This window comes from Mirounga angustirostris, unplaced genomic scaffold, assembly GCF_029215605.1.
Source record: "Mirounga angustirostris isolate CCGP_5_RB_7025 unplaced genomic scaffold, mMirAng1.0.hap1 SCAF_2, whole genome shotgun sequence".
Taxonomy (NCBI): Eukaryota; Metazoa; Chordata; class Mammalia; order Carnivora; family Phocidae; genus Mirounga; species Mirounga angustirostris.
The window spans coordinates 172,672,247-172,696,334 of record NW_026991710.1 but is presented as its reverse complement, the minus strand read 5'-3'; the positions used below and the strand labels follow the sequence as shown (position 1 = coordinate 172,696,334).

At 42.0% G+C, this 24,088-nt stretch overlaps 1 protein-coding gene across 10 annotated transcripts in view; it reads left to right on the top strand.

The window, feature by feature from the left end:
* NRG1 (neuregulin 1) overlaps positions 1–23,283 on the top strand; it is a 219,031-nt gene extending 195,748 nt beyond the window's left edge. For 4 of the 10 annotated variants that reach the window (XM_045879809.2, XM_054508598.2, XM_045879807.2 and 1 more), the window contains 5 exons: positions 7,419–7,521; positions 9,061–9,187; positions 11,595–11,725; positions 12,505–12,711; positions 15,653–23,283. In XM_045879809.2, coding sequence (XP_045735765.1) covers positions 7,419–7,521; positions 9,061–9,187; positions 11,595–11,725; positions 12,505–12,711; positions 15,653–16,304 — 1,220 coding nt within the window. In that variant the 3' untranslated portion in view covers positions 16,305–23,283. Of the gene's footprint in view, positions 1–2,793; positions 2,818–7,418; positions 7,522–9,060; positions 9,188–11,594; positions 11,726–12,504; positions 12,712–15,125; positions 15,268–15,652 lie in introns of all 10 variants that reach the window. The other 6 variants (XM_045879810.2, XM_045879808.2, XM_064585571.1 and 3 more) reach the window with 4 other exon arrangements.
* The last annotated feature ends 805 nt before the right edge of the window (positions 23,284–24,088 follow it).

The following is a 24,088-nucleotide window of genomic DNA, read 5'->3' as shown; positions in this document are numbered from 1 at the left end:
ACTCTTAGGTTTAAATTAATTTTTTATATTGCTTACTGCACAGCAGGAAATCACATGTAGAAAAGGAAACTAAATTGTTTACAGTAACCTTTGTGTTTTTGAATTATTAATTTGAAAAATGTAGTGGCTAGATCAGAAGTTCAATAGGAAGCGTATGATACATAACGAGCCTAAGCCAACATTAGATTAAATAGAACAGATAGAAAGTAATAACCTTTTCATAAAATGAAAATTATTTGTGTATTCTGCTTTTCTTGACTCAAAATGAAAGAAATGTAGCCACCAATAGTAAAAATAAATTAGAGCAGTATTTGCTCCAGGTTGAGAATGACTGATGCATGTTTCCTCTGCTTGTTTCCTTGTTAGGGCTTATGGCCAGAAGAGATTCCAATTTTAAGTACCAATTTCCCTTTGAATTATTTGAAATTGGAGCTGCCTGATATGAATGACTTCCCATGAAATGAAATTATAGTTGGGCTCACAGACTTACCTATAAAACTGTAAATGCAGTAATATGTATGCATGGGCATGCTACTAATTTTATTGAAGACTTAACCAAGCTTTCTACGCAACTAATATAGATCATTAGCAGTGTTCATGTAGGCATGGAATAATGATTCTCTGGAAAGAGTTTCTGTAGATAATCTCTTGATTTTAACCCTTAAATTATTACTGACCGGTAGGAGGAAAAGGCATAAGATGAAAGGGATTCTAGGGAGAAAAACTGAGTCACATCTTCAAGGAAATGTGTAAGGAAATTTATTATCACTTCCTTGGAAAATGAGTTCTTGTACTTGATGTTCCAAAGTTTATATAAAGGGAGCAAATTGTCAAATTGAGTGTTGCACAGACACAAGTGAAGTTCACTTGGATTTGAATAAATTGTGATTTTGCTGTGAACATTGTGCAACCGATTTAATCCTAAATCCCCTGGCTTTTGATTTATGAAGAGTTTAGGCTATTTGCCTGAGTACCCTTGACCCAGGGCAAACTGAACTATTATACATCGTGCCTCTCATTATTATTGTTACTCGATGGACTCTTTGATTTCTTTTTTAATCTGGAAGCTTCATTTCCTTAAGAGGTGGAAAGTGTTTAAAGTCTAAATTCTTGGGTACACCCCAGGAGCTTTCAGAGTTTTCCTGGCCATGAGTTAGTTAAAAGTAAACCTACATGCAATTAAGTGGCCCAAGGTAGATCTCCAGATAGGTTTGCTCTCCGAGCTCTTAACCCTTTTGCTGTTGGCCGCCATATTTCATGGCTCCTTTATTGCACAGGGTCTCCCTGTGACGCATGTGTTAGGATCCTAAGCATTTTGTCAGTGAGAAATTAACTGGTCCAAAGTCACTGAACAGGTCAATGGCAGAGACAGGACCTGGAACCGGGACAAGCCAGACAGCACACTTACCATCTGATTTTCTACTCTCTACTTGAGGCGCTTTGTCCATGCCCAAACTGATGTTTTTGTAAGAGAACTACCCCTCAACCGCATGTTTTCAAACTCAAGAGGTGCTGTGTCCTATTTTTGGACCTCCCTGGTATCTCTCCAGTCAGGGATCAAGGGAAGAACTGTAGACCCCTGAATCTCCGTTTTCATTCCGCCCTTCCTTCCCACAGGCCTCTCCACCACACACAGGCAAGTAAGGAATCCAAAAGGGTCCCACCCGATGAAATTCGATTCAGTTTTTTGCTTCGAGAATGGAAAGTGTCATTTCTGGAGGTTTGGGGGTTTTATTTTTAATTGGCCCATGTTCCCCATTTCTTCACTGGAGCCTGAGCAGGTTCTGTTAGTCCTGTCATTCCGGAGCCTCCATGGACACATCTACCAGGACTGTGGGCTGTAATGAGCTCACGCCTTTAAGCCCCCTGCCCGGGCAGCCCTGCTGCGCCTCTGAGCCCTGTGCTCTCATCTGGGTGGCGGAGCTCGGCACTGTGGAGTGCCCATTGAGTTGGCTCTCTGTTATTTGAGGGAGTCATACATTGACATTAACTAAGGACCAGCAGCACCACCCCCCCTTTTTTTTAACTGTTTGGAAAAGTGAGGCATTGAGAGTTATCCGATGCCACACAGGAGCTATTTGAAAAAACTCTAGAGGCAGGCTCTGTACCCCAATTCCCTCTCTGGCTTTTTGAGCAGAAGCATTTATTGCTTTCTATGAATGAAACATTATGTAAGTGGTGGAGAAAGTGGAAGGTTAGGAGCAGAAAAGGAGATAGGTTTTTGTTTTAAAAAATAACCAAACAACAAGAAATGTTAGAGCATGACTATCCACAGGCTACAAAAAATGTAAATACAATGCAATAAAAATTTCAGACCAAATTGCTATACTCTTGGCTTCCACTCCTGGCTCTGCCACTGGGTGCCTTTGGGTAAAAAACAAAATCCCGACCTCCCTGCGACTTTGCTTCGCCTTTTCAAGAGAGGAATGAGATAATACCGAATGCCTTTTTTTTTATTATTATAAATACGGTATTTCCGTTCCTAGATGATGAAGTAGCGTAGAGGATAGTTCAGCAGTACAACTTCTCCCTCAGTAAGGTCTTTTAAGGGTTAATAAAGAGAGGGTGTGCTGGTATTTGCACACCTCTTAAAAAAGAGAAGTTCCCTATGGGACTCACGGAGGCGTACCTGAGCACTGCTTCCTTAACCACCCGCCATTTGTCCTGTTCAATGTGCACGCACAGAGAGCCGTTAATAGTCATGTGTAATGTGTTTTGGAGTGCAGTGTATTGCTCTTTTCTGAAACTTTTTTCCCTTTCTTTCTTTTTTTTGTCAACTTTCTGCATTGGCAGAGCATCTTGGGATTGAATTTATGGGTATGGACCAATCATCATTCCTTTTAGCCTGCAGAATTTAGAACCTATGAGCTGAAATCTTTTCCCTTCCTACTCTTACCTTCCAGTTCCTAACTAATTTCCTTTTCCTTCAGAAGGGATCATACAGCTATAACAATGATTTCTCTGCTTCCAATCTATGATTAGTTTACTGAAATGTCACTGAGTGCAGCAGTTTCTAGATTTCCATACTTCACTTAAGAGTTTAAAAATCACCTCAACCTGCTGCAAAGTCACATATACCCCACGTTCCTTGACCCTCTGACTGGATCTGACCATGCTGTTATTTCAAAGCGGGGGTAAGTTGGAGAGGTGCATAAGGCTATGGGAGGAACCAAGCCAGGCCTGAGAGAACAAAAGAAGCTCTAAGTGCATCAGCTTAAAAACACCCCACATCTTAGGCTGATGAGAATGTGACATACAATGTAAAGAATCACCTACTTGATACAGTAACATGGAAAGGCCTTACAATGCCACACAATACTGTACGTGCAGACTGTGATTTTTCTGGGGATATTCAAGCGCTCCTCTAGTCAACTTCATTATCTTTGGAGCAAGGAAATAGAAAACAGAAAGAAATACGCCCAGTGCTATTTTAGGTGGAAATTCTAGCACTAATGGAATTAACCTTGAGTCACTTAGATTATCCAGATAAGTAATCAAATAGAAATGTTCACACTGTAAACATAGGATAATATCTCTTATGAGCATATGAATTTGGGGCATACTCCCTTTGAAGGCCTTTGTCCTAAATCATTGGGAGCCAGGGCCAATTTTTGGGAGGAGAGGGAAGCCATTCGGTCATCCCAGAGGCTCCACGATGCAGGTGCCGGGGCTCCCTGAGCACTGCCTGCAGCGCTGGATCGCGGCTGTGGGGCAACAAAGCAAAGTCCTGATTAACAGAAGAGCTGAGCTCCAGCCAGCTGGTGTTGGTGACATCACGCAGTGAGAGCGCCCTGGAGCATAGCTGCTACTCTCTCCTGGATGGTAGCATCACAGTCCCTACCTAATCTACTTTCCATAATTCGTGGAAAATAAGGCTGTTGCAAGTTCTGTCCGGGACAGCGATAGAAACTCAATCGATTGCCCACTCCCCCCCTCAGAAAACTTTGAAGAGAAACTATTCATTGGATGAGGAAACCCCCACTTATATGTGAGTGACCCTGTGCACAGCAGAGAACATCTCCCAAGAGTGAGAAGCACGAGAGTTCCCACCAGCGCCACTCGGGTGGTGGGTTATCTACATGACGAGAGGGATCTATTTAGGAGACCTCCCTCAGAATAAAAATTGTCTCACTACTGAAAAGGCTTACCAGCCTTTCCTGCAGGGAGGAAAAAAATCTACCATCACCTCCTCCTTTTCCTTAATAGCATCTTTGTCCCATTTTATCACTTTCGGGTCTAACTAGAATTTAATATTTCTCTTCCCAGACAATGAGGTAGGGCAATGGATAGTTCAGATATAGGTCTTCTCCCTCAGTACGATCTGAAGGGTCAGTAAAGATACATCATGCTGGTGTCTGCGTACCGCTTAAAGGCAAATGGTCCAGAGACTCCACAGCCCCAGGACAGCCGGTGTACTGAGCCAGAACGTTCATCCTTAAGGAAAATCAGACCTTAAAGGTCAATTAACATTGAGAAAGACAAGGCTTCTGTCTCTCAGCCTGACCAGATCAGACTGGAAAACATGCTTGATCTGATTGACTTCAATGCGTCCAGCCAAACCATAGAGTAAGGACTCGGAAGCATTTCCATTCATTAAGGCAGATCTGCCAACTGGACTGACAGATTCTTTTTTTTTTTTTTTTTCAGCACTGCCTCTAATTTGCTCTTGCCCTATTGACCCTGTCACACTAGGGGAAAAAAATAAGGGGAACAGGGGGTGAAAACCCATTGTTTATATGATTGTTCATCAAGTACTTCTCTTTTAACACATTCATGATGTGGGGGAGGGGAGGTCCCCTGATCTAGTAAATCATTGGGAAAGGAAATAGAAACTAAGATGAGAAACATTTAATGTATTTGGTGAATGCTGTTGTGAATACAGAATCTTAATCCTCCGTCTGTATTCTGTGGGCCTTGTCTCTCATTGGTTCATTTTAGCACTTTGCTTTACCCTTTGGCCTTTGCTGAGCTTGCCTTTTTATTTCCATGACCAATTTCACTGGAAAAATGTGTGTCTTCCCCCATCACATAGGCAGAACAGTGAGGCAGCATGCCACATTTGCTGACAACCTGAGGTCAATCTATTCTTTTATGATTAGCAACCACCAAAAAAACTTGTCCGTGGAATCCCAGGGAGGACCCGGGACGCCCTTTCCCCCTTCAGTCCTTAGATGCAACCCATTTTCATAGTTGTCAGAAGTAACTTCGCAGCTCTTTCTAAAGACAGCGTGTTAAGACGCCAGCACTACCAAGCCCTCCCCCTTTCAAAGGAAGACAAGAGAGGTTCCATTTCTCGCAGCTGTTTCTAAACCAAGCAGTCACACCCGGCGGAGCCCTGCTTCCCGGGCCCCACGGGGAGGGTCCAGTGGGGCGCCGCCTCTCCTTCTTAGACATTTTGCTAAAAACTGATCCGCATGCCAGGTCCAGGAGGAGGCTCCTGTACTTCTCCTTCGGTGAACTTGTGAATCTGCTCACAGATTACCACCTCGTCAAATGTAATTCCCTGTCCTGGGGCTCTAGGGTGGGGGGAGGCAGCGGACACAGCAATTAACATAGAAGCGTTCACATTCCACATCCTCAGCTGACTTTTGCAGCACGAAAATATGTGACCCGACCCCACTCTACTGCAATGCACCAGCTGCTTTGCTTCCTAATTGTGGCTTCCACGTGACCGCCAGCCTAGGGTAGGAGTTATGCTGTATGGGATAACCCTTCCAACTTTGCATCCACCCTCTCTTCCCACCCAGCATTTCCTCCCTCCGCTTTTCTTTTGTTTGTTTATTTTTTTCCTCCCTTAGTATCAGGCATGCTGTGCCAGGGACTTCAGATGGCTCCTTCACTTTTAATCTTGTTTTTCCCTCCTACCTGACTTCCTCCCTCTCTCCGTCATTCTGTCAGTCTGTCTGTCCTCTGGGTTTGTTTTCTTCCCTCCCACTTCCGACCCTTTGGGTTTGTTTTTGTATAATTTCTGCGGCCTTCTAGTCTTTTACCCAGACTTCTATTCTCCTCCTGTTAATAATCAGTGCTATATTAATTTGATTTGACAATGTTCCTGATCTGTTAACTGGAATTTGATTACCATGGGCTTGGCTTGTAGGAAATGTTTTGTTTAATGATAAGGTCTACTGTATCACAGAAATTAAAATGCGCTTTTTCATTTCAAGAAAACTTCCTGCGACTCGCCCTCTCTCAGTAAAGAAAATTGAAAATGTTCCCTACGGCCCCATGTTGATGTCCAGATAAGAGACCTTCATTTGTATGATATCGCCCAGTTTTTGACCAGCTTATTAATCAGTTTGGCAAGTCCGGCTTATAATGCTTATGATGCACCCGGTCTGAGTTCTCTTCTTCGGTGAACTTGTGAATGTCTTCCAATAAATGTAATTAGACTGGTTGGAAGCTCAGTTCCTAAGGGATCAGTTCGCCATTAAATCTGCCAATCTCGTGAAGAACCTGGCCTACCAAAGTATAATCAAGTGATCCCTCCCCAAAACTGATTTGCAAGTAGAAAGACTTCCATGAATAAGAGACTGGCTGCATTTAAGGTACAGTGGTACTATTAATGCAAAGTTCTAAGCATCACCCTCCGTTATGCGACCTCCTTGAGCTAATTGGCCAAGCTGATCACTACAGGGATGGACAATCTAGTCCAAGTCACATATCCTGGGTGCTAGCGGTTTCTTTATACAGATCAATTCGGTTTCTAAGTACAGTCAGTGAAGTGACAATAATTGTCCCTCAAAGGACAAGGGTTCATCTTGGCCCCAGACTCTCCTACCCACCATATTGGATTTTCTCTGATACAGTGCCCTGCTGTGTTGCTTATGTTCACATTTTACTGTTAAATCATAGGGATCCTGCCTCAATTCTGTTGCTAACTACAAGTCAAGCTCATGTTTGCAAATGTCTTTGAGTTTATTTTTTTAAGTTAGAAATGGCTCCTTGTAAAGACCACGGGAATAATAAAAAGGGGTTTGGGAGGGGGGAGGGAGGGAGAGAGGAGGCCGAGGACGGCCCCAGTGGTTCCAATTCCAGCTCCTTTTATTGGCATTGATTCCTGTTGCCTTTGCAAGAGATTTCCTTTTTTCATTAAAAACTACAGTTTTAACGAAGTTATTATTTTATAATTAATGTTTATGATTTGCCAGTTTAATACATATATATCTGTAGCTTATAAGTAGAGTAATTTAATAGTATAATTTTTTTACTGCAAATGGCCCCAGCTGGCTTTGCTGTTTATGCTCAAAGTGTAATGCAGAGTATGCCGTACCTTAAGTATGTCTGCAAAAGTAATGAATTGTCACGTATTTACTTTCTCGTGAACATGGACAATGCCATGCCGCATGCCAACTATTCAGTTGTTAAGTCCTGGCGAGTATAAGGGGGCTTTGGTGACATCTGCTCTCATCCCTTTCCAGAAGCGGAGGAGCTGTACCAGAAGAGAGTGCTGACCATCACTGGCATCTGCATCGCCCTGCTTGTGGTCGGCATCATGTGTGTGGTGGCCTACTGCAAAACCAAGTAAACCTTCCTCCTCCATGCCTCTCGTTCCTTAGCGCAGAGAAGACAGCTCAGCTGGCCCAGGGCTTTGCGGAAAGCATTTTCCACAGCCTAGGCTTGAAAAGGGGGAGTGGGGAGGTGGGGGGTGTTTCTTCTCATTTTTTCCTCTGAGCAATCTATTTCGAGGACTTTCTCTAATCACATAACTAGAAAGCTTTGCCTATTTCTGTGAAAGTGTTCAGAAGACTTCTGGTCATTGACCATGGCCCCTGACCCGGGAAAGAGTTGGATGGATGGGCTTGTGGGGCATATGCAGGTGCATGTGGATGATCCTGAGAGGACAGGGATTGGTGCCTAGGGTGCACCTGTCATGTCAATGCTGAGGACACATCCCACTTTGCACTCAGACTTAGGAGATAAAGGAAACACTTGGTGATGTTGGGAATGAAGGTTTTTAAAACATTATTGCGATTATTTTCCCATTCCATCTAATGAGCTTACCAACTCAAATGCTCTCAAAGTGTGGGAGGTACAAAAAGAATCTCATGGGAGGAAAATCAAGCAAATCTTGCTTTGAAAGAAGAATAGAAAACATTAAAGCAGATTTGTGTTCACTATGTCTGGTCCGTTATGCTGCGTCCATATTAACAAACCCAGTTACTGTGTGACCTGATTTCCCTTCACTTTTCTCTCTTACATAGAACTTCTGCTTCAAGTAGGAAGTAACGTTAACAGTTTTGTTTCATTTTGTTGCTTCATCACATAAACTCTCTTGCCAAAACCAGCCATGGGGATATTATCATGACCTGAATGTTGCATTGAGGAACAAAGACAATATGCTTTTAGACATAAAATTAAGGGCATGGATGGCATTTTCTTAATACCCCAGGATTTCATGAGTTGCCAGAATTGAGTAAGTGATAGAAATAAGTCTTACTGAAATCTACCTTATGAGTCTTATTAGATTCAATCTCAGTATTTCAATATCCATTGCCTAGTTCTACAAAAAAAGTGTTAGTAAGAATAAGATCATGTTCTAACTGTGCTAAATCTATGGGCAAAATATGTACCTAGCGGCACTCACATACAATGCCATACATGCACACCCACCGTGTAGAAGGTACAGATTCAGAATTAACCGCATCTTCTTAAGAGACACACAGGCAAAATTATGAATGCAATCAGCCTTATCAATTGCACGGCACAAATTGGTACCCAAGACAAATGACCATCTGTAAGACTCAGGCAAAGATGGATTGACTGCGAAAGTTGGGGTTTGAGCCAAATAGCAACTTGATTTATCTTGTCTTCTCCTTTTTTTTTCTTATCTCTCAGCAGTCCAGTTAGATTTCTGTAAGAATCACCCCCCCCGCCCCAGCTCCTTAAATATATTCACTAAAATTGTGTGATTCCACTTCTGTCCGTAGGCAGAATCCGAGATGGAGTGGCATATCCTCCACCAGTCTCCTACCTGACTTACGTGTTGGTAGAACCAAGAGTTGAGTGTACCAAGAAATGTAAATGATAGAAAAAAATAAATGCTCCCCTTTTCATATCCAGGAAACAACGGAAAAAGCTTCATGACCGGCTTCGGCAGAGTCTGCGGTCTGAACGCAACAACATGGTCAACATAGCCAATGGGCCTCACCACCCCAACCCGCCCCCCGAGAACGTCCAGCTGGTGAATGTATGTTGAGTCTGGCCAGTGGAAAAGCTCAGCATCTCTCCTCTGTTCAGGCACCTTGACGTTTATTTTCTAAAGCTCTTAGGCTCTTAGCTACTGCCATTAATCACCACGACTTCCAGGAATCCGGGGTTTTGCCAGGACAAAATAATGGGAACATTTTTTTTAAGTGGATTTGGTTACTGTAAGGCCAGCACATTTCCTCTCGTAAAGTGTTCGTTAAGGGGATGGAATAATAATATTGGGTTTGTTCTACAGGGAGGGCCTAACTGGAAGAAAGAAAAGAAAAACACAGAAAAATAATAAAATTAATGATACAAGAATCAGAAGGAATTTTTTTTTTCTTAATAATTTGGAAACAAAGGCTCCTCCAGTCTCTAACTGAGAACTGAGCTAAGGGCTTTAGAGTGATTTTTATTAGAGGCATCTCCCAGGGCCTGATGATTTACTGATTCTGACGTACAAAGGAAGAAGTTAGGGCATGCAAAGGCCAGATGACTTATCAAACTCCCTTCTCAGTAGCAAAACTGCAGAACATAATGCTTTCTTATCCCCTGACTCCTTCTACATGGTGTCAAACCATCCAGATTAAATATATCTTTAATCACTCAAATATTCTGTTTAAAATTTACCAAGCACTCAGCTTTTAAATATAACTAGGTCATAGAGTATTACATTCTGAAGAATCTTTAGATGTGATCTTTCAAGCCTCCCCTTTTTACAGATAAGGGCCAAAGCTGAACTCAGCTTTCCTGGCATTTGGAGTATTGCTCTTCTTATTCCACCATAATTTTTCCTGTTTTCTGCATTTCCCTCGGATGTTTGGCTTTGTATAGGCAAAGCTTGAAGGTTACATTGTAGTACCACTTTTTTCTATCCTGTAGGAAAATATGTATTTTGTGTGGAGCAAAGATATCCTACACCCAAGTTCAGAGTTGGTGGTTACTCAGCCACCAGCAAATCTTGTAGCAAAGACCTTCCAGAGACAGATTAAGGTGCTAATATATTAGCCTATTTTGCTGCCTCCCTCTCCCTACCAGTGTTCATTAGAATGTTCTACACAGTTGACAAATGCATTCACTCCATACAGACACACCTACAATCTGTCACTATGTCTGTTATAATATATAGGAAGCAGAATGGCTGCTTGCATTCCAATTATCTCTCAGGCTGTGTTACTTTGGGCTTTATTTAATCTGTCTACACCCTATTTCTTCATTATGACAACAGGCCTAAAAATAATACCTACTTCAACAAGTTCTATGAGCATTAAACAAGACAATCCATACAAAACCCTTAGCCCGGTGACATTCAGTATGTGGTCAATAATTGTTAGATATTATTTTCATTAGATTCACCAAGCTTACATTGCCTTTCAAGGACCAAGAGTGAGATGGTACACAGACTAGAAAGAGCTCATGAATCATGACATCACCATCTTTTCCTTAAAGCAAGCTAAACTGCACGTCCCAGAAAGAGCCACATGGACTAGCCTTTCCACTAAGAGAACCAACTAGAGTTTCAAGCATAATTCAAGTTGTATATTTTGGGGGTTTCCATAAATACATCAGGCTCTTTTAAGGCCCACAGCCCATTGCTTATAAAGTGCCCATTTCATCTGAGAGTATTCCTTTCCATGACTTTTTCCATTACTCAATTTAATTTGGTATAAAACTAACAGCATTTCAAACACAACTTTGAAATGTGCCTCTTTCACTGATTGAAGGCAGGAAGAGCTCGTGCGATTTGGTGATGAAAATAAGTAGAATCTACTTGCACTATATATAGGCCCTCTGTATACTGTGTACTTTGTCAAGATGTGTGACCTTGACGGCTTCTGTAAGTCCTTCAAACCTCTCAGTGGCCTTGTTAGTCTTACCACTGACAACAAATTGAAAATTTCAGTGCTATCGTTAGGGCAACGCGGGCTCTTGGAAACTGAAAAAGAAAAGTAGATCCAAAATATAGAGATTGTTAAAAAAAAAAAAAAAAATCCGTCTCCTGACTTGAAATTTGAAAGAAGACAAACCATCTCTATGCTTTTGTTTCATTCAGCTGTCTGTTAATCTTCTTCACCTACAACAACTATGACAAAAAATGAATATGGGGCAGAGATTTGTCTTGAATTCCACTCACATTATCAGTTGGAAATAAGATAGAAGAACTAGGTCTGTTTCTGATAATATGCAGTTAAGACTGCAGAACCCACACTGCATGCGCATCCAAAGGATAATTCATTAATTTCATGTACTGAATTTAAAGGCCATAGAGCCAGGATAGGATTTGCCATCTGACCATTGGAGAAATGGAGTGGGTTGTGAAGGATATGTATGAGAATAGAATTTGTGTGTGATGATGTTACTGTTTTGATTAATATGAATCTTCAAGTTGTGTCTCTTTGTTTATCCAGCAATACGTATCTAAAAATGTCATCTCTAGTGAGCATATTGTTGAGAGAGAAGCGGAGACATCTTTTTCCACCAGTCACTATACCTCAACAGCTCACCACTCTACTACTGTCACCCAGACTCCCAGCCACAGGTATGAGAATGAAAGCAATTGCAGGGCACTACTCTGAGAGAGAATTTCTAGACATTGTCTTTTGCTTTCACTGCCTAAGAAAGGAACAGGAGACACTTACGAGGCAAGGACATATAACAACATGTATGACTGGGGACAGAAACAGACTTTGGACATCAACTGGCTCTGCCATTTAATGGCCATTTAAACTTGAGCCTCCATTTTTTCATTACTGAAGGTGAAAATAATACCCACTCACAGGATTGTTGTTCCCCATTTTAAAGATTGTCTTTACTCATGCCTGACTACTCACTGAATTGCTACAGTGGAAAAAGTCTGTCCTAGATGCTATAGAATATTTAGAAGTTGACTCCTTCCAATGATTGGGTTGCCCTTGGAAATGAACACGAGAACTTGTTCGATAGCTGAACTCACATGCCTCGGGTATCCCCATGTGAGTGCATGCTACCAAGGACTGCCAAATGTAGCTCATAGGCCAAGTGTCTCCTTGACCTAAGCAGAGAGATTGCAAGAGTACTTAGTACATACCGACATTTGATACATGTGTGTTGAATGGGTGAACAGGTGCATAAACTGTATCCTTACAAAGCCAAACAAAATCAAGAGCCCCTCTATAGCAAGTAATAATAATTCTATTCTGAGACAAGTAATGTTGTCGTCAACTGCTGATACACCAGTAAGTTGAAATAGTTACCAGATCACTTCCTTTCCTTTCCATTTTTGCGTATCATTAAAAAATGCATATGTATGTCTCTTTGCCTCTCCCGTTTCCCCTCCAGCTGGAGCAATGGGCACACTGAAAGCATCATTTCAGAAAGTCACTCTGTAATCATGATGTCATCAGTAGAAAACAGTAGGCACAGCAGCCCAGCTGGGGGCCCAAGAGGACGACTTAATGGCTTGGGAGGCCCTCGCGAATGTAACAGCTTCCTCAGGCATGCCAGAGAAACCCCTGACTCCTACCGAGACTCTCCTCATAGTGAAAGGTAAAACCGAAGGGCAAAGCTACTGCGGAGAAGAAAGCACCCCAGTAGGAGAATCCCCATGAGCAGCTGGGGCCTCACCTAAGGAAATCTACTCTAATGAGCCTAAGGGGCGGTACTTGCTTGTTCCAGTTCCCTAGTTGATGAAGTCATCTTTTTGTTTGACTGAACTCGTTTCTTCTGAGCTGCGCGCATGGCCCCAGTGGCTGACAGGCAACAGACTCTTAAGGAGCGGGAGTGATTTGATGTTGGAGGGGCAGCTAACCCAGAGGTCCCAGCTCTGACCTTAGGCTCACACCCACTTGGCATCTCTGTTTCCTCAGTTGTAACTTTAGAGAGATGGCACCAGCAGTCCGTAAAGACCCTTCTAATAATTCGAATTTGCCAAGCTACCCAAACTCCGGTCGAGCTGGTCTCGTGGTCTTGTGTGCTAACTCTTTCTTACCTTCCAGCCTCAGTTAAATCAAATCAAAGGCTGTGTCACTGCTGAGTCTCGTGGGACACAACTGCTTGCATTCCACCCTGTAGTGTCCCTTTTACGAAATTCGAAGAAGGGATGAATAAATAAATCTCTTGTATGCTGCAGACGCAGTCTTCACAGGTGGTTTTCAAAGCAGATATTGCTTTATTCCAGAATGTTTTGGCTTTCTTCTGGGGATATTGGATTGGGTTGGGGGTGGGGGGGAGGAGGGTTACAGACAAGGTAAAATCAAGAACAGAGGAAAGTAAGAGATGCTTCATAGGAATACTGAATTCATAGATTGTCTTGATTCATTTTCACTTAAATTGGGAGCGAGTTATATCCAACCAGCCTTTGTGGCATTATCAGTAAGCTGCTACTTGTTTGTTTTCAAATCCAGAGGGGTGTTGTCTATTTGTTTACTGTATCACCATCTCAGCGTCATCTTTGACCACTTGCCGAAAGGTTTACATAATGTCAAATCCATACCTAGTTACGTGGGTGGAGATAATGCTGATAGACTCTTTCCACTCATGGACTGGCTGGGAAGTCCTTGTAACAAAGGATGACTAGTTCTGGGCCAGTAGGTCCTATAGAGCTTGCTAATCACTTCTTCAAGGGTCTTTACTCCAAAATGGTATTTCAGAGCTTTATGGAATGAGAGGTTGCTCTGTCATTCATCTGTGAAAATGTAGGCATGGTCCCAAAGTGGTTTAAAACCTTAGTCTTAAATTCACATAATTGTATCTTTATGTATTAAGAAACTCTATCTGTCTTAATCCAGTCTTTTTTGAGACCTGAGAAAGAGGTTAGGGATAAATTCTTTCTTCATCACTCCATGTGATATTTCTCTCTAAAGGCTGACATTTCTCTGCTGTGGTAGGCTTCCACGCACACCGCAGATATTATCTAGGACCTCGAAATATACCTGAACCTCGAGAACATGGAGAGAAAAGATGAATCACCTTTATGTGTTGGCTGAATCCAGATTAGCATTTCTCAGAGAGCTTAGTTTAAGTATCCCCAGAACAAAAGTTGAAGCCTCAAGCCCCAAGTATTTCCATCTCTAAACACCTTCCTGTTTTAGACACAGCTAGACCTCACATCCATATGACTCTGAATCATGGCTGAAGAGCAGGAAAGTTAATAGGTTTCCTGTTCTTGTTAGCTAGAGTTCAGATAACGGTGTCCTGTGTCATCACAGGTCATGTTAAATTAGACTCTGTGAACGCCAACATGAAGAAAAGAGAGCTTTGGTGCTATGCACTGGCAACATTTTTATCAAAGTTGAGAAATGTGACTCTGAATAAGCCACATCTTCCTCAGTGCTAAGTCAGGCCTTCTTGTTCTAGAAGAAGAAAGCATGATATGGTTTAAAAAAAAAATGCACTCAATGTCTTGGCAATGAGATTTACTGAGCACTACTGGATATAACAGGTCATGAGGTACCAGGGTGCAGCCAACCCTTGAGCAGTCACAAAAGATAAGTGAAAGAGGGGCACCTGGGTGGCTCAGTTGGTTAAGCCACTGCCTTCAGCTCAGGTCATGATCCCAGGGTCCTGGGATCGAGCCCCACATCAGGCTCCTGGCTCGGCGAGGAGCCTGCTTCTCCCTCTCCCCCTGCCTCTCTCCCCTGCTCATGCTTTCTCTCTCTCTCTCTGTATCTCTGTGTTTCAAATGAATAAATAAAATCTTTAAAAAAAAAAAAAAAAAAAGATAAGCGAAAGATTGATGCAGCCATGGGTTTTGAAGAGAGGTAGACCAGAGCTTGGACATACCTCGGGAGCCAACATAAGGTTTTCTCAGGCTTTTTTCTGAATGTCTTGGTCACTGGGATGGAGAGTTGCAAATTGAATGTTAAGAAGTAACATTTCATGGAAAAACTGAAAGCACACAAATGTGTTACACTGTTATCAGGAATAAATCTAAGTTACTATGCTTTTTTTTTTTTCATAAGACATAACCTTATAGCTGAGCTAAGGAGAAACAAGGCACACAGATCCAAATGCATGCAGATCCAGCTCTCAGCAACTCATCTTAGATCTTCTTCCATTCCCCATTTGGGCTTCATTCTCTAAGACCCCTTGGCCTTTAGGAAGGTATAGTATTTAAGTAATACTTCTTTCCCTTGCAAATCCCTGCGCCTTGGTCCTTGTAAACTGAAGTTTCCGGGACCTAGTGCCCTCTTGTCCTGACTCACATGCTTTTATTTAAAATCACCATGAGATTGAAAATCCCCAAAGCTTGGTTGAGTTAGGCCACCTAGCTGATCTATGCATGTACTCCCGTGAGGAAACTCTTGGCTACATAATTTCAGATTCCAAGGGTGCCGAACGTCCTTAGTGTTAAAAATCGAGAAGTGTACAACGCATAGAAATTCTTTGTTTTCTGATTCTGTAATATCGTGACTTCTGTCCCCTTACCCTCCCTGCCTCTGCCTCTTCTTCCACCACACTCATGGGGGGGTATTCTGTGCTCACACAGGTATGTGTCAGCAATGACCACCCCGGCTCGCATGTCACCTGTAGATTTCCACACGCCAAGCTCCCCCAAATCGCCCCCTTCGGAAATGTCTCCACCTGCGTCCAGCACGGCGGTGTCCCTGCCCATCATGGCAGTCAGCCCCTTCGTGGAAGAAGAGAGACCTCTGCTGCTTGTGACAGCACCACGGCTTCGGGAGAAGTATGACCCCCACCCTCAGCAGTTCAACTCCTACCACCACAACCCTTCACATGGGAACAACAGCCTGCCCCCTAGCCCCTTGAGGATAGTGGAAGATGAGGAGTATGAAACCACCCAGGAGTACGAGCCAGCTCAAGAGCCTGTTAAGAAACTCACCAGTAGCCGGCGGGCCAAAAGAACCAAGCTCAATGGCCACATTGCTAACAGGTTGGAAATGGACAGCAACGCAAGCGCTGAGGGCACTCACTCAGAGAGTGAAACAGAAGATGAGAGGGTAGGGGAAGATACTCCCTTTCTGGGCATTCAGAACCCCCTGGCAGCCAGTCTTGAGGCAGTACCTGCCTTCCGCCTGGCGGACAGCAGGACTAACCCAGCAGGCCGCTTCTCGACGCAGGAGGAATTGCAGGCCAGGCTGTCTAGTGTAATCGCTAACCAAGACCCTATCGCTGTATAAAACCTAAATAAACACATAGATTCACCTGTAAAACTTTATTTTATATAATAAAGTATTCCACCTTAAATTAAACAATTTATTTTATTTTAGCAGTTCTGCAAATAGAAAACAGGAAAAAAAAACTTTTATAAATTAAATATATGTATGTACAAATGTGTTATGTGCCATATGTAGCAATTTTTTACAGTATTTCAAAACAAGAAAGATATCAATGGTGCCTTTATGTTCTGTTATGTTGAGAGCGAGTTTTGTACAGTTACTGTGATTGCTTTTCCACAGTATTTCAGCAAAACCTCCCATATATTCAGTTTTCGCTGGCTTCTTGTGCATTGCATTATGATGTTGACAGGATGTATGATTTGCAAGACTTGCAACTGTCCCTCTGTTTGCTATTTCTAGTAGCGCCCGATCAGTACGTCTTGTAATGGCACATCCATCCAAATACTCTTCTCTTTTGTACGAAGTTTTCTTTTGCTTTCAGTATATGAAATGAGTTGTGTCTACTCTGCCAGCCAAAGGTTTGCTTCACTGGGCTCTGAGATAATAGTAGATCCAACAGCATGCTACTATTAATTACAGCAGGAAACTGCATTAAGTAATGTTAAATATTAGGAAGAAAGTAGTATTGTGATTTTTTTAAAAAACTATATTCTTAATCAGAAGACAGCTTGCTCTCACGAAAAAGAGCTACCATTTGCTTTATTGGGGTTTATTTTTCTTGAAAAAGAGCAACAGTTGGGTGGATAGCATCGTAAATGGGTTCTGGCTTGCTGTCGGGGTAAATCCATCGTCTTCTAAGAGGACTCCACCTCACTTTCTGGGGGAATGATACAGCAGGTCATCTAGTTGAAAATCAAACCGTGGCTGAAAAAGGTGCAATCGTTCTTGACTTGTGTTTTTCACTGATTGGGGGGCTAGCCATTGGTTGTGTCTTATCAGCTCAAGAACAGACATGTTAGGCACAAAATGACCAGCTTAAACGGCACACTCAGCAATCTGAAATACTTCTGCAGTGAAATATGCCTGCCATATGCGGTGGTGACTAGTTATCATAGGGAAATAGTTCTGTTGTAGAGTATCTAGAAGGAGTGAGTGTCTGGAAGGCACAGATGGAGAAGAGCCGTGTGACTTGGTCGCAGTTTTAAACAGTTCTGTTGACCACGCCTTTCTCCTCATGACTTTCCTCTTGTTTTTCCATGTTGCCTCGATCAGGTCGTAACTATGCACGAACATTTTTGTCAGGAATGGCCAACGTGCATGTGATCTGTGAATAGCAAGAGCCTTCCAAGAGTGTCGATTCATCAGGGAACGTTGACAGTGTTGGAAAGATTGCACCTTTACTTGCAGAAGTGACCCCCCACCTCTGTCCTGACCTCTCGATCTGCAGCCTGTATCATCCATGTCCTCCCCTTTCTTACCTTTTGCTTTACTGTCACAAAACAGGATGGAAGATGGGTCTAAACTTTGCATGTTCTCTGTGATTGTAAGTCCAAGGAAGGCCTATGGGTGTTAATATGTGGAACAAACGCTAATTCAGGAAAATAAGGAGATTTAAAAAAAAAAAATGCAGGCCCTATTTCATGCCCTGCCTGATATCTGTCAAATCAGGCTAGAGCTTTACTTAGATTCCTGGTGACCTCCTGGGATCCATGGGACAAAACAGGAAACGGGTCAGCAGGGGGTTCCAAATACCAGGCGTGAAGTCAACAAGAGCAGCTGCTGCTTGTTTGCAGGTGAACTGGGTTTAGTTCTTCATCAAATGTCTATGTTAAAATTCTCGGGAAGAAGGGACGTGCAAGGAGTTCGTGGGAAAATGCGGGCTGGACGCGAGGCATGTCATTAAGCAACTTTCATGTTTCTACAACCCACAGAGATGTCTGTCTGCAGGTCCTTGAAGTTACTCTTAGTATTTGGTATCCTGAACTGTCCTTCATTACTCACATGCCACTTTCTCTGTGCTGCTTTCGGGTTGCCCAAGTTATTCCGATTTCCCACTTCTGTAGAAATGAGTAAGCTCGTGGCAGGGGGAAGAGGGCAGCCCACCCAAAGAGGTCCTTTAAATTATTAAATTAATATTGCCTTTGAAGGCCTTGGGTCATTCAGAGACTATGTCAATAAAGAAATTTCTACCATTAATGAAAAGTCTAAAATTTCTGCTGCAAAAATCTTTGGGCATTGGAGTATTCAAATGCCCCATTGTGGAGAATTTCCAGAATAAATGAAATCTTCTGAAACCAACATTTTCCTCAGTATGAAAATTGCTATCTACATTTTCAGGTCGCAAATATACAGGAACATTTAGGACAAGAGGAAATTTTATTTCCAGCTTGATTCTGGTCACTCAGAGAGGTGGCATATTCTCTGGGACAGCCTTTCCTTCTGGAGAACGAGTTTCCCCTGGTAAGAAAGGCCAGCTGTCTCCTCAGGGCTACCTGCTGCCACCACCAGCTTTGTGTTCAAATGGACCTCTCTGTGATGTTTAGTCCGCACATGGCTCTCAACCAGCCCTGTCTATAAACCCAGGCGGTGTAGTGGCAATCCCGCGGAGGGGCGGGAACCCGTGCTCCCAGCATGTGGCAAGCTTCAGAGGGGTTCCCAGGGAGTGGAAGTTGCCCAGAAGTTTCCTGGGTCTGAAATCATACCCCACCGAGGGGTAGGCAGAACTTCTTTTTCTCAATCCAGATTCCCTTTCTGTCCTACTCCCCCTTCTTGCCTGGTATGCCTTTTTTTGTTTGTTTTTTTTTTTCAGGAGTGCCTGGACAGCCTCATGCTTTCTACAAAATGGCACTCTGCCTGAGTATATGTGAAATGTGTCCCAAACACCGCAGACCGTATCCTCCTTGTTTAAGTGTGACTGTCTTGATATAGGTGGAGTTTATCCAGGGTAACTTGCTCATAATTATTCCTTTTTTTGGCCTGAGTTAAAAGGTGCATGGCTCACATTGGTGAAAATAAGGAAGGCCTGGTTTTATCTTTTAGTACTGGCTCCATTCCACCAACCCACAGAGATTTCTATCTGCAAAGACCCGTGAAACACTGCAGACAAGTGCAGGCGAAAGGAAATGGCCACATATCACGAGTTCTATTATATATTCTTTTGTAAATACACATTGTACGTTACTTGGATGTTTTCCTAAATCATTTACTGTCTTTATGAGTTAATGTCAGTTTTTTACTCTCTCAACTTACTGTGTAACATTGTAAATAACATATTGTCCTTTATTATTTATATTTAAGCATCTAACATAGAGTTGTTTTCATATAAGTTTAAGATAAATGTCAAAAATATATGGGGTTTTTTTTGTTTTCCTTTGCTTTAAAATTATGTATCTTTTCTTTTTTCTTTTTTTTTTTAAGAATAATTTATTGTTCAGGAGAAAGAATGTATATGTAATTGAAACTATTTGAAGAATGCACATTTGAAGGCCCTGAGGTACTGATAAACTAAAGAATTTATTATCCAAAATACTAAGCAATAAGTAATTGTGATTTATTTAAAATTTTGTTCATTTTCCATGAAAGACATACTGCAATAAAAATGCTACTCTGTGGAGGCGTGGGAGTGTTGCTCAGCAGACTAATGTTTCAGTCTGTTAGACCAGCACCTTTCAGCTGACTGTGACAGTTGTATTAATTTAGGAATGTGCCTGATGGACCCCATGATCATCTCCTCTGTTGCTTTTGCCACACTGCCTGTTCTTTCATCACTTTCTGCCTGTTGCTTCTGCTCACCACTGTCTTCCTTGTTGAAGGGGCCACAAGCAAGCAATACAATGTCTTCTTCCCCTTCTTGCACACCGCCCCTCCCCCCCGCCAATACGCAATAACATATCAGAGAGGACCTTTAGGGCATGACTGCCTGGATCCTAGTTGTTGACATGTTCTGTAGGGACTGTAAGAGACTTCTTCAGACTAATGGAAATGTCAATGTGACGATCCCCAGCAGTCGTGAAAGGAAAACATGTTATTGGGGTTCAAGTAATCTGACGGCCAACAGGGCCCAAAAGGCAGCCATCAGAACCTGGCCATGCTCAGCTTTCCTGTAGCTTCAGTAAATTTATCTTCCATCAGGCCCATGATTTATTGATTCAGGCCCACAATTTATTGATTCAGTTTTGAGAGAAGATAAGGCTAAGTTGGATTCTTTCCCCTCATGCTATCAATAAATCAAACGAAATGCCCATCTTACTGCTCAGGGAAGGGCCTATGCATGAGAAATTTCCCACATTCTAAGATGTAGTCATAGAAATGGGGATATTACTTTTCTTATTGAAATTAGCCTAAACAAAAGCCATATTTTAACAAATAGATATTTGCATGGGTGATACTTTTTATATATTTCAAGCAATTTACTCATTATTCTAGATAAGATTGGGGCTTCTGAAGGATATGAAATAGAGCTCAAGAATCCTGTGGGGGTACACAGGGGCCTCCGTTGGAGTTTGAGGGCACCCGATGCTTGCCATCGAAGTCCATCTCCATATATGTATATGATTCCTAGTACCTAGTAACAGCTCCACTGGTATCATTTCCAGAACAGTGTTAGATGTCTAAGAGATTCAGATAGTGGCCTTTGACTGTACTCGTTATTATTTATATTATGAACTTTTCAAAACAATTCAGAATCCTCATATTAGTGTCGACTTTGGTTTACACATGCGCACGCCCATGGATGCACATGCGCGTACAAACACACACACACACGCACACACACACACTTCCTAATACACACTATCCTGAAGCCACCACATCATTTCACTTGTCCAATCCAGCCAACCAGCCATTCAGCAAATGAAGGAGTGCACAGAATATGGAAAAATTGAAGACTGAGACACTTCCCTATGTCTTCAAGTGGAAGCTGAGGCTTTGCCCATCCCTCAAACTGAAAACTACAAGCAGCTATCTCAGTAACGCAGGCTAGAGTCAGCTACCTAACATATATTGGTATTTGAGGCAGAAGCCTATGTGGTGGACCATAGTACAGAGAGAATGAAGATTATCTGAATATCTAGATTATCACAATTCTCCATTCACTTCAATGCTGTAGACTGGAATGTCAAACCCAGGCCAACAACATCTCTGGAGCCTAATGTCTGGGGAAGACATCATTAGATTTCCCTGCTCTCAGCCCTGATGATGAATGACCAAAGGACCTGATGTCAGGGATTGGGGATTCAGTGAGGCAGTTTGGAAATCTAGAGATTTAGGATGCTGGAGGGAGTGGAAAATTTTGATGACCTCATGTGAATCACTTTGTAGTCTATCTTGGGCTTGCCCTTCCTGAAACAGAATAAAATAAATTTATGGAAACCATTACTCCAAAAGATCGACCTGGTAGGCAAGAGAAATGCTTTCAGTTTATGTAAGACAGGACAATCCTGCTGCTACAGTAAACTGCCATATTCCTCCCTTTGAGGCTGTAGTGGGACAGAGAAGTCAGACCCAATCCTGCATGTCCCTGGGGGCTCCCGTTGACAAACTGAGACTGTCCTTGTTGGACCTCTCAGGTGAGCTGTTGTCTGAGCTTTAGTGAGCTTCAAAACATCACTTGGCAGGGGGATAGCAAATGGATTTGGTCACCTGGAGGAAACCCATCATGACCTACCTGATATTTTTAAAAGCAAACCAGAAGAGGGAGACCAGTAATTCATAAAAGGAGACAGAGAATCCTTCCCCCCGTCAAATGTATTTATTGGGACAGAATTTGATGGAAGAAGCGAGTCTCTTCCCACCCCACAACATGCCAAAAGGGCTAGAGAATTACCTTCATAGATACAAAAATCTTTCATAGCTTATGTACAGGTTTGCTTATATGCAGAGAAATAATCTATTATGCGTAAGTAATATTTTATAATATTTTATGGCTTAAAACATCCTTTTCATTTATAATCCTCTTAAACCCATGGGATGTTGCTATGATAAATAGTGAGGAAATTTTAGGTTCAGGAAAGTTAAAAATGTTTCCTGGAGCTACACATGTGGTAAGTGGCAGAGGTAACACTTGTACCCAGGCTTTCTGACTACAACTCCTTTTTCTACCCATTGCATGCCTTCCTTCCCCACTCCAGACTCAACGAAGGCTGCCATTTTCAGCCTTTCATTGCCTCAAGACAAGTTCCATCCAAAACCAAGTTTCTATTTGAAAGAATATGAGCTCCTCTGGCTTTGGTTTAGAGTTACTCTAGAACCCAATTTGCTTGACTTAGTGACTATGCACTTTTTTCCTAAACATAGCTTTTTAAGGAAATGAAGTGTAACTATGGGAATGAATTCACAATTTCAATGTGTAGGTAGCATCCAGCAGTGAAATGAGGAGGGGCTTATAGGCAGCACTGTTCCCACCACTTAGCAGCTTGGCCCGTTTGAACAATTTCCCCCTCCAAGCTTATTTCTTGCTCACTATTATGGGAATCCAAGCGACTTTACAAGGCTGAGGTGTGTAATGAGGATTACACTTGAACACATGTAAAGAAGCCATACATGTCTAGCATATAGTGAATATCCAAAGGCTACCTTCTCTTTGCTCCTTACCCCCCACTTTATGTTCTTAAGTATTGGAGCTTGTGTTTCTCAGTTCCAAATGACACACTCTATATCACACAAGCTCATCAAATAAACATATTTGAGCATTTCTCCTATCTCATGCCAATAGGCAAATTCACTGAACAGCATTTAAAGTTGTAACTTAAATAAGTTCTTTATTTTATGTTTGCTTCTTGTGTAGCCACACTGTTTCACATAAAGTCCGTAATTTTTAAAGGCTTATTGCGTGAGTGTTTCATTATAATTTCACAGAAATTTACTGAAACATACCTCTTTGTAGAGTTTTCAGAATACCATTTTCAAACTTCATTGCAAACATGTAGTAAGACAAGCAAAACACGATCCTAAATTGATAGGATATCTTTGCACACCCATTTTCCTTCGTTTGCACCCAAGATGTCCTGGCATGTTCCTCTTTTTTTTTTTTTTTTTTTTTCAGAACAATATAATCTAGGCAAAGTCTGCATAGTGATAAAGTTAGAGGAGTCAGGTCTCAGATTAACTCCTAAATGGAAGAAACCCCTTTGCTTATGGATGTTTCTCACCCCCTCCCATGGTCTATCCAATAAGTAATTTTTCAGGTTCTACTCACTCTTTATGCATAAAACAAGATTCTTTTTTATGAATAATTTATAGCTTGAAGCTTTTTGGATTCAATACCTTAAAATGTCATCCTACATTAAGAATGGTGGGGACTTGGTCTCATGATATTCATCATCAGGCTTGTCATGTAGTTAATATAGTTCTATTATTAATGGCAAGAGAGTCTAATATAATTGCCCGTACATTATCCTTCATTTAAATAAGAATGTATTTTATTGAAAATAATCCTAACTCTAGCTCCCTATAAAAATGATAAATAAGGACACTTCCTTGTTTTTTTTTTAAGAGATAAACTAAATGTAAACTTTGTATCATGTTAATTATTAGTTATCATCATTGTTAAGTGAACACTTGTCTCCCATTCTTTGGCTTTCATTTGGTGATTTCCTTCTTGCCTGATCTTGACCTTTCTCTTGAAGAGGGTTGGGGGCCTCAGGCTGGGCAAGTTTTCTGGAGCCCTTTTGGTTTCTCACAGTCAGCCTGAAGTATACTTTCCATCTTCTTCAGATGAAGGGTCTTCATCAGTACGCCCTTTAGCAGGTGATAAGGTAATAAAAGCATTTTCCCTTATATCTTAGACCCTCTCCACTATGAAAAGGAAAGACAGAAAATGCTGTGTGTCAGAGCCAATTCCCAGT